Source organism: Musa acuminata, chromosome BXJ3-11 (genome assembly GCF_036884655.1).
Source record: "Musa acuminata AAA Group cultivar baxijiao chromosome BXJ3-11, Cavendish_Baxijiao_AAA, whole genome shotgun sequence".
In the NCBI taxonomy this organism is placed as follows: Eukaryota; Viridiplantae; Streptophyta; class Magnoliopsida; order Zingiberales; family Musaceae; genus Musa; species Musa acuminata.
In genome coordinates, this window is record NC_088359.1 from 208,801 (window position 1) to 223,012 (window position 14,212).

Below are 14,212 nucleotides of genomic sequence, written 5' to 3' on the forward strand. Positions count from 1 at the left end.
CTTCTCTTCTCGGGCCATGTCGCCTGCAATTTTTTTTTTTATCTGCGACGTCGTCGAGGCGATGTCGCCCAAGAAGGGAGGCAATGTTGCAATTGTTTTTTAATCTGCGACGTCGCTTGAGAATGTAGGTGATGTTGCCCGAGAAGTGACGTCGCATTTTTTTTATCTGCAATGTCGCTCGAGAAAAGAGGTGACGTCGCTCTGCATAGAGGTAAACCGAGCGGTTTACCTATATATATATATATATATATACCGAGCAGTATATCGAAATATACCGCTCGGTATGCAGTACCATATCGTACCGAATAAGTCTCGAAATTTTGATACGGTACGAAATTTCAATCCTCGATTGTAACCATTGTCCTACCTCATGATTCTTTCATCCTTTAGTTCTGTCTTTCTGTCTATTGTCTATAAATAATTTGCGTTTCCACCTCTATAATTTTTATGGATTTTCTTCTGTCTTTTCACTATTCTCCTGAATGTTTTGATTGAGATTTTCTTTGTGACAACTGCTGCAGCTAATGTTATAGCAGGACAGTATCATCTGGGATACTATAAACTTAGTCTTCGTTCTTCTTCTTCTTAGTTCTTTCCTTGATGATCGGCGTTATCTTTTCTTTTTTTATTGGAATGACTTAATAAGGTTGTCATGTCATGAAGTGGTTTCCGTTTTCCTTTAAATCACTTCTAGATCATGTTAAATAAATCCAATGCTTTGTCCCCTTTGTCTTATCCTGAGTTTGCCGTATCTTTGTGGGCACTGCTATAACTCTGGTTTCTGAATACAGTCCTTTTTTCATTGACTTGATTGCATTCGTTAATTTGGCTGGTAGTGTCATATTCAAGACCTCAACATTTCACCACATTACATGTAAGTTTTTTTACATATTTAACATATTCTTGTCTCTTCCAGTGTCCATAAAATAAAAGAGATGAAGATTCCTAGGAGGTGAGACTACACATGCTTACAGTTAGAAATCATATATATACACACAATTAAACATGAGACATCAAAAAGACGAAGATATCTATAGACAGGATGTCCACATGGATATGTTACTTATCATGGTGTTTCTTAAATATTTCTTAACAATCGTAGCTCTACCTTCTTCCTTCATGATTTTCTGCAATTCATGGGTTTGAAATCTCAAATTCTGATGGTGCAACATGGCGTGATGCCTGAAACATGCTTTAGATACATGTAGGGAAGGTTTACAACCTAGCAATGGTGACCATCTATTAAACATTTAGTTTAAGTATCATTGTATAAGAGATGGTATATATATTTCTTATCAGATATTAATAGATGACACCAGAATAGCAGGCAATCATTGTTGTTTTTCCCTGTAGTTACATTTCTTGATATGAAAATTGTAATACAAGAAGTTTGGCAATGGTTATTGTTAGTGGCTTGATGACATCAAAAACTAATTTTGGGCATACGATAAGTGGCTTAATTACTGTTCCTCTATTTGCTTATATGAGGTCAATTACCAATTTATGGTTCTAGTTTAGTGTACAAGTAGGGAAGTTCTCTCCTGACCTTGACTCCAAGTTTCATGTTTCTCCTCATCATCTGTGTTGTTATGTCTTGTGAGACTTATGTTACAACAAAACTGATGCAGTTAATCCTATGTTATGACTTCTTACAGTTCATTGAGAAACTTCTTGATGACGGCAAAAGAAGTCCTCGGACTATTCGACTTGCAGCTTTACACTTAACGGGGTTGTGGCTCTTGTATCCTGCAACAATTAAATATTACATAAAAGAGTTGAAGTCACTGACATTATATGGCTCTGGTGCACTTTCTTTTTCAAAATTTCCAGCTATCAATCATTATCTGACTTGTCCTATGATACAAGTTAAGCAAATCTCCTTCTCGACCTTCTAAATCGCTTTCTTTTCTTCAGTGGCTTTTGATGAAGATTTTGAAGCAGAGCTATCAGAGAATCATGAAGCTCAAATTGAGGTTTCATTGCTTGCTCGAAGTCCTGATCATGAATTCACAGAGGTATTCCAAAAGGCATAATCTGGAGATTGTTTGCATTGTCATAATTATGCAGGTCTTTAAATAATATTTTACTTGTGGATAGGTGCCAACTTGAGGTTCTTATGCTCATTTTTAGGATTAATATGATGTGAAAGTTAAAGGTCCTTGTGAACTATGATTACTAGCAAGATATTTTTACGCTGTGTGTGCCTTTGTAACCTTTTACTAGCACTTGATTTTTTTCTTGATTTGATGCTATTCTATTTCTAATGTTTCATCAAGTTTGTTCTAATAAACTTGGAAGAAAGAGAGTTATAGAATATGGGTGAAGTTAAAAAAATGAAAAGGAAAATATGTTCAATTGTGATGCACCAAGACTTCAGAACCTTGTGTTTCACTTATATATATATATATATATATATATATATATATATATATATATATATATATATATATATATATATATATTTATATTTATATTTATATATATAGTTATATATGTATGTATGTATGTATATTTATTTATTTATATTATATTGTGGTGATGGAAAATGACATATGAGATACATCTGACATGGCCATCATATATGCTAGCACGAATACCTTTTCAAGGCCCTGGACAAAGATCCAAATGTCATGACTAGACCTTTTGGATCACTAACCCATTAACTTGATATGTTTGAAATAACATGACTCAATGCTTAAGCCAAACTAATGATAGTAAGCTCATCTATCCTATAAACCAGCACAGTCAATCTCCGACTTCAGATGTGGGGCTCAATTATATGTCACAATCTCCCTCGAACTAGCTAGCAATATGGTTCTTAGCTAGCTAGCTATTATATTGATATATGTAACTATCTTATTATCCTTTGTTTACCATATTAAATTTTTGATATATTCAAGGTTTCACAAACCAGCTATATCACTTGGTATAATCTGGTTTTAACCAGTCTGTTAGGAATTTGCTTACAAAGCTGGTGATTTCATCCAATTTGATACGGGGTTTAATTTGGTAAAGAGATCGATTCCAAATAGTGTTGGGTATTAAAATTGGTTTTTTTTAGTTTATGATATCTGTTACAACTCTCAGACACTTTTCTTCTTTACCCTTACGTACAAACTGCTTTGGGTGCACTTGACACGGGGTAAAAAATACCCAGGACTCAAAGAGGAAGAAGTAGAAGAGGTGCTGGTGGAGAGAGAGGAAGAAAGATGAGGCGGCAGTGGAGGTAGAAAAGGAAGGAGGAGAAAGAGTAAGTGAAGGAGGAGAAACTGCAATCCTTGCTTATCCTCTTTCTCCCTCTATCTCTCTCTCTCTGAGCCTCTCTCTATTTCTATTTCTCTCTTTTCCTTCTCCTTTATGTCACCGTCACTTCATTATTATTGCATTGTCGCTGTCTATTCTTCCCTACCACCTCATCCTCCGTTTGCTGGTACCTGTTGCCACTTCTTTGTCTTCTTCCTCCTCCCCAGTCTCGTTTGAGTCCTCCTACTCTATCTCCCCTAGCTGGACCCATAGTGGTCAACATAGGTTAATACTAACACATGCAACATCCAATCATACTAGTGCACTTAACGATCAGTATCAGTTTGGGACCAAAACTTTAAATCTTGGATGTAGTATAGTGTTTCTTTGGATCATTGAGTACAAGATTCTCTGCAACTTGTTGTCATATTTTATGCATTTGATTTGCTATCCATTATCTATAACAATTTCAGAACCTGCATTACATTAGCTCCATAGTTTGTCACAGTATGAGCCAATGCTAAATACTCGTCATCAGTTCTCAAGTTACCCAAAATTCTAGATATTTGTGGAAGTCTTGTTTAACGTTTTAAATACCCAACATAGCATCCGATACGATCTGGTATTTACTGGTTTGACAGGGAGTCAACATGCAGATCGCACAAAATTGCACGATCTGATTTGTAACATTGTGCTAATTGGTACACTCCCTATTTTGTGTGTAGTAGTCAGAATATTTCTGGTACACACGTGTGCTAGTCTTTTGTTTTTTTTCTCATAAGCAGGTTGGCTGTTGAATTACAAGAAGGCTGTTTACTGTTTTGACTACTTTCTAAATGTTGTTTACAGTTCTAAAAGCTTCTTCTTTCCCTATCTTCCTCCTCTTCTCTTTTTTTTTTTTGTCCTCCATATCATCTAGGTGGTGTCAGACAAAAACTTGAATCCTTGGTCTTGTTTTGTTAGTTCAGGACTCTTTTAAGCAAGCTTTTAAAAGTCGATTAGTATCACTTATGACAATCAGTTAGACCAGTGCATTATCTATGTATCGGACAATACACCAATCTATTATTGATAGTTACCAACTTGTACAATCCAGTACCAGCCATTGGACTGGTAAAATATGGGCCATTACATACCGGTTTGACCAGTTTTTTATGCCTTGCTTTTAAGTCTGGATGAAGGCTAACCTTCTTGTCCTTGATGTAATCTGGATAAATGGAAATTGACATTGAAATTCTATATACTGCAAGTTCTTTGATTCCTTGCTTTTTTGTGTCTATATTATAGGCTGGCCTTCTTGATGTAATAGATCAACATAGTTTGAAATTGAATTTGTGTAGAAAATGAATGTAAAACGTCTTCTTTTTCTTCTGAAAAAGGCGCAAGATCCTTGTGGAGCAGTCCATTTGACATTCTATTCTTATTCTTTTTATGATTGTGTTATTTTTATCTTCCTATTTCTTTTTTACTTCTTTCCTTTTAAACTCCCTCTAAAGTTTAATTACATTTTCTTCAAATCTTCCTTAACTTCTCCATAGGTTTTTCAGCCAAATTAGCCCTGAATTATACCCAACTGACCATAAACAAGAACAAGATTTTGTTGTTTTTGTACTTCGACTGTGGACATGCAGCACCGTTGTTGGTATCCAATCATCTAGTGTTTAACAAAAATCTCTAGAACAGTTCATATTGCCTCACTAACTTGTCATGACCCGGGTCTGATGGGTTAACTGGCCTATCAACTTCATTTAGTCCAAATCACTGACCAAAATGCTTAACTTCTCCATAGGTTTTTCAGCCAAATTAGCCCTGAATTATACCCAACTGACCATAAACAAGAACCAGATTTTGTTGTTTTTATACTTCGACTGTGGACATGCAGCACCGTTGTTGGTATCCAATCATCTAGTGTTTAACAAAAATCTCTAGAACAGTTCATATTGCCTCACTAACTTGTCATGACTCGGGTCTGATGAGTTAATTGGCCTATCAACTTCATTTGGTCCAAACCACTGACCAAAATGCTTAAGCTGAAGTTGATAGTAGTATACTCATCAGACCCTTATAAGCCAATTTTAATCTTGCCCACTTTCGATGTGGGACTAATCAGGGGTGTTACAATTACCCCCACTCAAAGGCTTGATGTTCTCATTAAAGCCCAACATAACCCAGATCAGGCCCTAGCATAGTGCATGTGAGGCGTAGCCCAGTGGTGGCTCCACGCCATGACAAGTCCTCTGATTCCGTCTACGGGTAGCCCTTTCCTACTCGAGCCCCCTCACCATATCCAAATGCTAGGTCGGCTCTGATACCAAATGTCATGACCCGGGTTTGAAGGGCTAACTAGCTTATCAACTTCGTTTGGTCTAAACCACTGACCAAAATGCTTAAGCTAAAGTTGATAGTAATACACTCATTAGACCCTTATAAGCCAATCTTAATCTTGCCCACTTTCGATGTGGGACTAATCAGGGGTGTTACACTAACTTCTTGGTATACATCGTTATTGTAGATCACATTATGGTGATGTGCTCCTACCTTCAGAGTTCATCATTTTTGCCATCTAGGCAACTTCTGAAAATATAACCAAAGTAACCTCCGTTATTCATCTTGGTAATTCCTTCAATGACTAGCATACACCATATTTTTATTTCTTGTGGTAACTTAAAGGGATGACGTTGAGAATGTGCAGAAGTTCCAGCTTTTTGCACCTTTATGTTTCTTTTTTATAGCTTCATGTTGCTTTCTTACTGTTTCTTTAACATGCCTCAATTTCATATTATTAGGTCTCTCTTATTTCATAGTTTTCTTAAGCCTATTTAATATGTCAGCTTACATATATTGACATGTTCTATTTGATTGTGCGACACTCTACAGGTGTTTATCAATACAGAGATGTATGCTCGTGCTTCTGTTGCTGCTCTCTTTTACAAACTTGCAAATTTTAATTCTATGAGAGGAGAAAGGGAACAAAAAGATGCTGTTTTAAGTGGCAAAATGTTTTTACTGGAACTGCTCGATTCTGTGGTATGGAATATGAGACTAGCATAGAATAGAGGTTGTATCTTGATATTATCTTCATTTTCTGTGCACATACTTGATAAGTAATATCATGTTCATAATCATTCTTTTCCTTAATGTTATTGTACTCCTATAATTGGTATGCTTAGGTGCAATAATTTGTTAGGAGTTTGCTTAATTTGTCTAGATGGTGGGTCTTACTGTTTTAATTGATTCCTCAAATCTGCATAGATGTGGGCTTCCTGCCATATGAATGATTTCTTCAACTTGTTAATCATTTATTTTGAGTGAAAAATTTAATCTTTCAAAAGTCAGGACATCTTGTTTGTTAAGCTTCTAAGTTCTATTCTTTTGTTGTCTAGTATCAGATTATCATTGTTCAACTTTTCCTATAATTTCTATACCTCTTTATAGTACGCTTATCTTATATTTTGAATTGAATTGATTAGTTCCATGCGAAGGAAGATTTTATCGAAGTAACAAATAAATTGTAAAAGACTTGAACAATTTCTCTAACTTTCACCTTACGAACTATACTTAGCAAGTCTCAGTTGGTCTAAGCAATCATGAAATCAACAATTGTCATGCTGATTGGCCTGTATCATTTTGTACAGGTTGATATGCATGGTGCTGGAGAGCATTGGCATGTGTCATACAACACACCTACATTTTGATAAAGTAAAGTTTTGGTAGAAGCGACGTGCAACATGCCCCCATGTCTAGAGACAAGAATGTTTGCTTAAAACATTAAGCCACTCCATAGCATGCTCAACCCTGCTATGGTTCACAGATATTATGTTATGCATTACGTTTTTCTATAGAAAAGAATTGTTCACCAAACTTGAATAACACAAACTTCAATAACATTATATAAATATATTTTTTTTAAAATTGTAATTTTTTTTGTGATGTTCAAGAATTTATTTTGATTTAATTACTTTGAATTCTGATGTAAAAAAAAAAGCTTCATTAACATAATTTAGCATTGATGTTTTGAGGATGCCATGGTGTAAACATATATTTCAAATTGTCCGTAGATGACACATCATGATAGATCATAGTTATCTACAACAGAAGCCACCAATCTGGAATTCTACTTAATGTGATTATCCAACTTTCTTGGTTGTCTGGCTAATCGTGGTACATGCATACACACATGGAGCAATTGTTGTTGCATGGTCTAGATTTTGTTGCTTTCTTGTTAGATTGGAAAACAAAATATCTGTAAGTTGACCAGACTTTCTGGTATGAACTATCATACAAGCATGTGTAGTTATTATTTTCTTATTTCTTATTCATGTTATGAGGAAAGTGATAATTAAATTCTTTTAGTCCATCAAACTAATTTTAGCTTGTGCAAGTTCATACTTCTAGCAAACTTGGCATGACATGTAGATGGCCTTTCATTCTTTACAGGCTAATGAGAAAGATCTTGCAAAAGAGCTTTACAAGAAGTATAGTGGTGTGCGTATTTGTTTTCATCTTCTTTTGGTTTGTTTAACCTTTTTTACCTTAGTTGGTAGGTAGTTTGCATTATATCTCACAATTTTTTTGACATAATCTATTCTTTTATCAGGTCCATAGGCAAAAAGTCCGTGCTTGGCAAATGATTTGTATACTTTCACATTTTGTTGAGGATGATATTGTTGGGAAAGTTACATCCAACCTTCACATTTGCCTCTATGTAAGATGGTCTATCTCTTATGTACAACAGATGTAATTACTCCCCCAATGCTCTAGGCTTTTTTGTTCGTGATTTTCTGACTCATTTGTTAATGATAATATGCTGATATAGTCTTTCAATTATTTAATTCAAGCTTTTATAGAAAGCTAGCATAAGATATAAGCAAAATCTCAGGTCGTGAATTGTGAATATGTAATATTGATACCCATCAACAAGGACTACAGTTTTGGGTGCCAGACTGACCATCCATGGCTTGACTGGTGTGGGTTCAGTCCATGCCAGTGTATCAATACATGGTATGCTGGAATGTATCACAGGGGGGTTTGGGTTAAAAAGGGAGAATAGGAGACGGAGGAGGTAGAGGATGACGATGCGGCATGGAGGAGAAGAGGACACAAAGGAGGAGGAGGATTATGGTCTGGCAACGGGAGGTGGGCAGATCAGCAGCACAGTGGGAAAGTGGTGTGTGTCACGGACACTTGTGACTCGCATCCTGTTATTTAACTCTAAGCTGCAGTCTGTAGGTTATATAAAAGAACACACTAAAAGGCAGTCTTCATCATGATTACTGCCCAGATTGATAAACACTAGTCGGTATAGACTAATTGAGTTGTGTTCATCATCTACTAACATTCTTTTAAGGTGTCTAATGTTGATGTGAAACAAATAAATATATGTGAGATAAGTGGAAATATACTTTGTGGGATCTTCTTTAATAGTTCTTGTTTCTCTTGAATGCTTTTATTTCTTTTTTGAGTCAAAAGTCGAAAGAATGTTCATTTATTTCATTAAATTCATGATGTTCCTGAATTTTGATCTTTGCTGATGAGCCAATTGGATATTTCATTATTGGTTTGATGTTTGATGTTTTTTCTTTAAAGCATTAAATATAAGTAATGACAATAAAATGGTGATATCCTCTTCCTGCATTAAAAGTTGGTGTTATTTTTTTGTACTTTTTCAGAATTAGGCTTTTTAACCTTTTCTTGATAAATTTAGGGTGTCATTGTCTATCATTATTTCTTATGAATTATTGTTCATTCTTGTATTCATGTTATGCACATTAACTTTCATGATTGTCATATTATCTTTATATCATGTTATATGATTAATGACATGTGCATTACCTAGATATTCATGGAATCATATTAGGTACCATCTAACGAAGGTTCTGTAAGTGATAAAGAAACATGATAAGCGTAGCTTTAATTTCTCTTCAATTATAAATTGCACTTAAGACCCTTTATATATTTTGTAACTTAATCTTGGGTCAAATTTTTGTTAGGACTACTATGGCTAGGATTGTGTTGTTCATTGGTATATGTCAAAAGGTTTATCGATAAGTCGATTTCACTCTATACAATCTAACGATTTGACTTGGATTTTGATCACAAGTTTGACTCCTTGGCCCAAATAAAAGGTAATCTAATCTAATCGATCCAATCTGTTTATTACCCAATTTGAACCTTAAGTTTTATGTACTTTTATCCAGGGATCGTTGTTTCGCTCAGACCTGTACTAAATTGGTGGACCCACCTTGGTTTGGTCCGTCACATAAGAGACGTGGGAAACCCTAATTCCCACTTCTCACATGAGTGTCACAGCTTGTGAGCGTCGCCTCCTCCTCTGCAGGGTTCGCGAGCATCCCCTCCACCTTCGTAGGGCTCGCGAGCGTTGCCTCCAATGGTGCGATCGATGCTTCTCATGCAGGCAGCTGTTGGACCGGGGTATGATTGTGACCTTAGTACACACCTCCATGTCTCTGAGAAGTCTTTCTCCTCTTCCTCTTCCTCCTCCCTCCACCGCTTCCTCTTCTTCCCGCTTTTTTCCTCCTTCCTCCACCATCCCTTCTTCTTCCTCAATTTTTTTTCTCTCTAAACACCGGTACTTACCAGTGTACCGTGTGTTGGGACACCGCTACAAATCATTATGTATTGGCTCAATGAATCTTTGAGTCGGGTCAGATACCCAATTTGGTTAACCTTGCTTTTATCTGTACTAAATGACAAGGTTCGTAATTTTGTATCGTACTGGCGTATGGAGCTTTGCATGATACGGTACGAGTGTATTGTTCGGTGTATATATATATATATATATATATATATATATATATATATATATATATATAATATAAAAAATAATATATAAAAATCTAAAAAAATATAAAAGATAAAAAAGGAGGCGTATGCTTCCTCGGCGATGTCACCTCCTTTTCTTCACGTCCCGTCAGACGAGGAGAAGAACGCGGTATTCTCCTCATCTACGATGTTCGATGAATCGTCCAATACGGGGCTGGATTAACGGTATCACCCGGTACGTGCGGTATCATTCGGTATTGTAATCCTTGCTACATTATATATATATATATATATCAATTAATATTTATTGGTCCAACCAAGGATTGATTTTGGACCACATGGGTTGTCACCAATTAGTATTAATTTTCTATTATTATTTTTGTGCAATAGGCAATACTGATTTGATAAATTGTTGAAGCCAATATCAGATGACAATTCAATACCTTGATATCTATTTTAGATATCTATAATTCCTTCAAAAAGATATCCGAGTAGTTTTTTGCGATCAATGGTAGACATGGATTCTGATGACAAGAGTTAAGCGCTAGGTGCTCGCCTGAGCGAAGCGAGGAGCTAAAATATAAAAATATATAATATAATTAATAAATATAGTTATTTAAATAAAAAATATGATATTAAATTAGGAAAATCTTGCAAAATCACGATATCAGTCTCAAAATCCAAAACAATAATAATAATAATTTTATATAAATAAAAATTAATAGTATTAAAATTAAAATAATATATTATTAATCTAATAAATAAAAATACTGTTACTAGTATACAGTTAGCAGTATATTGTTAATATACTGTTAACAATATACTATCGAAGTGAGAAGAGTGTAAGAGGAAGATCAAGGCTATTGATTGAGAGTAGCGGTAGCAGTGAGCAACGACAGCGGGAGTAGCGACAGTGGCAACGACAGTGGTAGCAACAAGCAACGGCAGCAGGAGCGGCAAGCGACGACAGTGGCACCGGCAGCAGGAGCAACGACAGTGGCAACGGTAGCAGCAAGCAACGGCAGCGGGAGCTGTGACATCTACAGCAGCGAGCAGTGGTAGCGAGAGCGGTGAGCAGGGTTAGGGTTGGGAAGTCGCGAGCAGGGTGCTTTAGTTGGTTCGATTAAACCAACTAACCGAACCGGACCTAAAACGCTGGTTCGATCGCCTAGTTTAACTCGGGCGCTCGCCCGAAGCGCCTGACGCCTGGGCTCAGGCGAGCACCCAAGCAGCACCTCTTTGAAGCGCATCGCCTGGAAATGAAGCGAGGTGCTTGGGTGTTGCCTCGCCTCACCCGAGCGCCTATTGAAATTACTGATGAGCAATGATTATAACAAAGGTACCAGCTTAGATGCTATGTGCTATGCAAATCTTTGAAAGGCAGCTTGGAATGGATGATTTGCATTCCAAGATGGAAATTTATGTATTTTCATGAATTTTTTATTGGGTGAAAGTGGTCATCATGTGAACTCCATTGACATCCTTGCTTCTCTCTTTCCACTGCTTATTTCTCTCATTACATCCTCCAGCTGATTATAGTTATCCTGTTCTAAGTAATTGACTGGATCTAATGATTCATGACGATGTTGACAAGGCATGTAATGAAAATTTTATGGTCCTGCCCAAAAGCTGATCCAACTTGAGTTTCCTTGTTTCAGTTGTCACACATTTGAGCTCAATTTAAATGCTCAAAATGTCCTTGCTTCTTGTCGGTAAGGGCATAATAGGTGGTGAGGAGGATGATTGTTGATTTGCATTTTGGATAAGACAAATGATAGAGATGAGCAAAACGGGCCATAATGAAAAGTGGGTTGGACTGAAGTGTTTATTATTTCTTTCTGTTGCAAACGATAAGCAGTGAAGATGGGTTCAAACCCTATGGCCTTGATCTCAACACTCGAATTCTTTATTGAGGTGCTGATTTTCACAAGAGATTCAGTGTGTTTTGTGCTGATAGTTGTCATGTTTGTTATGATGAGAGAAGATAAGAGCATAGGTGGAGAAGAGTGTAGTCATGGGCTGAGGGAAGACATGGGTAGTTCTTGAACCAAATGAACGCATTGGACTGCAGATGGTTCAACCTTCTAAGTCTATAATTTCTGACATAGGCCTGTTCTAATCACATGGTTTGGATGGGTTGACCAATTCATGTATATGTTTTAAATTGTTAATGCTGACTTCTATTTGATTATGGACCCTATCTCATGTACTGGTAGCTAGAGAATATGAAGCTATGTGAATGCATGTTTCTACTCATTTCTTCTCAATAAGAACAATAATTCTCTTAATCATCGCCTAACAATGCCTTTTTTTCTTGCAGAGAAACAACCTACCTGCCGTGAGACAGTATTTGGAAACTTTTGCAATACAAATTTATTTAAAATTTCCATCTCTGGTATGAATCTTGCATGTGTTTCAACTAATGCCTTCGAAGTGAAAATTATGATTATCATATTAAGAAAAACATATGTATTGGAAACTCTACTCTGCTATGCGTATAGTAAGTTCTAAATTATTTTGTTTATTTTTCTGTATATAATAAGTTTTAGGTCATTTTTGTTTTCTGTATATAATAAGATTTTATTTCTACAAATTCAATAGGTTGGCAGTTCGTTTAAGTTTATTCATGGAGTTTTGGCTATCACAACAAACATTTTATATAATTTTCTGATTGAGTGAAAATATCTTTGCCTTGGTGTGACTATCTTTCTTTTTAATTTTTCTACATTTTTTCTGCCTTCTCTTCTATTTGGTTGATTAATTCTGTGTTTCAAACTGTAGTAGTAAGTTGCTTTGATGGAATTTGATGATTGGATACTCTTGTTTGTAGTAAGATAACCCGTACATCTTCTCTTGATGTTTTTCTTTGTTCCAAATAACTGTGGTTACTACTATATTAGCCTTTCTTTCCAACAAGACTCATCCAGTAGGTATCTTGGCCTCATTTAACCATATATCATCTATGTGACCTGCCATATATCATGTCTGTGATTCTTCTATACCCTTTAAAGTCTCTCTTCTTTGTTTTCTTCTTCTTTTTCTTATAAAACCCTTGGTCAAATATTCTTAAATGCCTTCTGATGAACTATAGACTAGAACTGCGTTCATACGACTTAAAGTATCAGCTGTTTTGCTTGTGATCTACAAGCACTTCCGCTGTATTTTTATGTCTAATTATCTCGACAGTCATAACATGTTTGCGCAAAAGAGAAATGCAGGTTTTAGGTAGAAATTTGGGACTCCTCTATTAAGATGGTGCAACATAGTTCTATTATTGTTAGACAGTTTCCAATTACATACTAGTATATTGCTTCCTTCCTTCTCGGTCTTAATTGAGTCTTTTATCTAAGCAATGCACATAAAACAAATTTCTTCTTTGATATTTAGTGAAACTCTTAAAATTTGAAGTTATCATTTTAATTGTTTATATCAACTTTTATTTCTAATTAGGATGCTTACAGCTATTAATTGCCAAAGATATCTGGTTTTCTCTTATTATTCCAAAAAAAAAATTTATTTTCTCTTTCTGATGTGCTCTTTTTCCTTCCACATGGTTGGTAAGTTCCAGAATGTATACGTTTGAGGGGAAAAATATGTGATATATTTTTTTATCATATAAAATAAAAAATGATTGACCTTTAGGAACTTGTGTCCTTTCAATAATTCTTGCAGGTTGCAGAGCAATTAGTTCCTATTTTTCGCAATTATAATATGCGGCCACAGGTAAATGTTATCACTACATGATGTAAAATTCTGTCTTACTATTACTAAGAGTGCCTTTTCCATGCAGGCACTTTCTTCATATGTATTCATAGCAGCTAATGTGATTCTTCATGAAAGCGAGTTGGCTGTTCAAAGAAAACATTTAAATGAATTACTTCCTCCAATAATTCCATTATTAACATCTCATCATCACAGTTTACGTGGTTTTACTCAGGTGCAATTGTGTTCTTTTACCAAACATTCAAGTATTATGGTTTTTAATTGTGTTAATCTTCATGGGTCTTCATCTGCTTTTTCAGCTACTAGTTTTCCATGTACTCTGCAAACTGTGGCCTACTATGATTATTAATGGTTCAGACGTTGCATCCTTGGAGAAGAAGTGCTTTGAGGAATTGAAATCATATTTAGCAGAAAATATCGACTGTTCTAGGTAACCTTTCACGTTTTTGCGTAATTTAAGTTT

General features: G+C 35.7%; 1 protein-coding gene across 4 annotated transcripts in view; it reads left to right on the plus strand.

Annotated features, from left to right (window-relative positions):
* Nucleotides 1-14,212, plus strand: part of LOC103970039 (uncharacterized) — a 44,873-nt gene that overhangs the window by 23,891 nt on the left and 6,770 nt on the right. For 3 of the 4 annotated variants that reach the window (XM_065175255.1, XM_065175257.1, XM_065175258.1), the window contains 9 exons: nt 1,656-1,803; nt 1,915-2,015; nt 6,121-6,270; nt 7,681-7,728; nt 7,841-7,948; nt 12,347-12,421; nt 13,699-13,749; nt 13,817-13,963; nt 14,049-14,179. In XM_065175255.1, coding sequence (XP_065031327.1) covers nt 1,656-1,803; nt 1,915-2,015; nt 6,121-6,270; nt 7,681-7,728; nt 7,841-7,948; nt 12,347-12,421; nt 13,699-13,749; nt 13,817-13,963; nt 14,049-14,179 — 959 coding nt within the window. The remainder of the gene's footprint in view (nt 1-1,655; nt 1,804-1,914; nt 2,016-6,120; nt 6,271-7,680; nt 7,729-7,840; nt 7,949-12,346; nt 12,422-13,698; nt 13,750-13,816; nt 13,964-14,048; nt 14,180-14,212) is intronic. The other variant, XM_065175256.1, reaches the window with a different exon arrangement.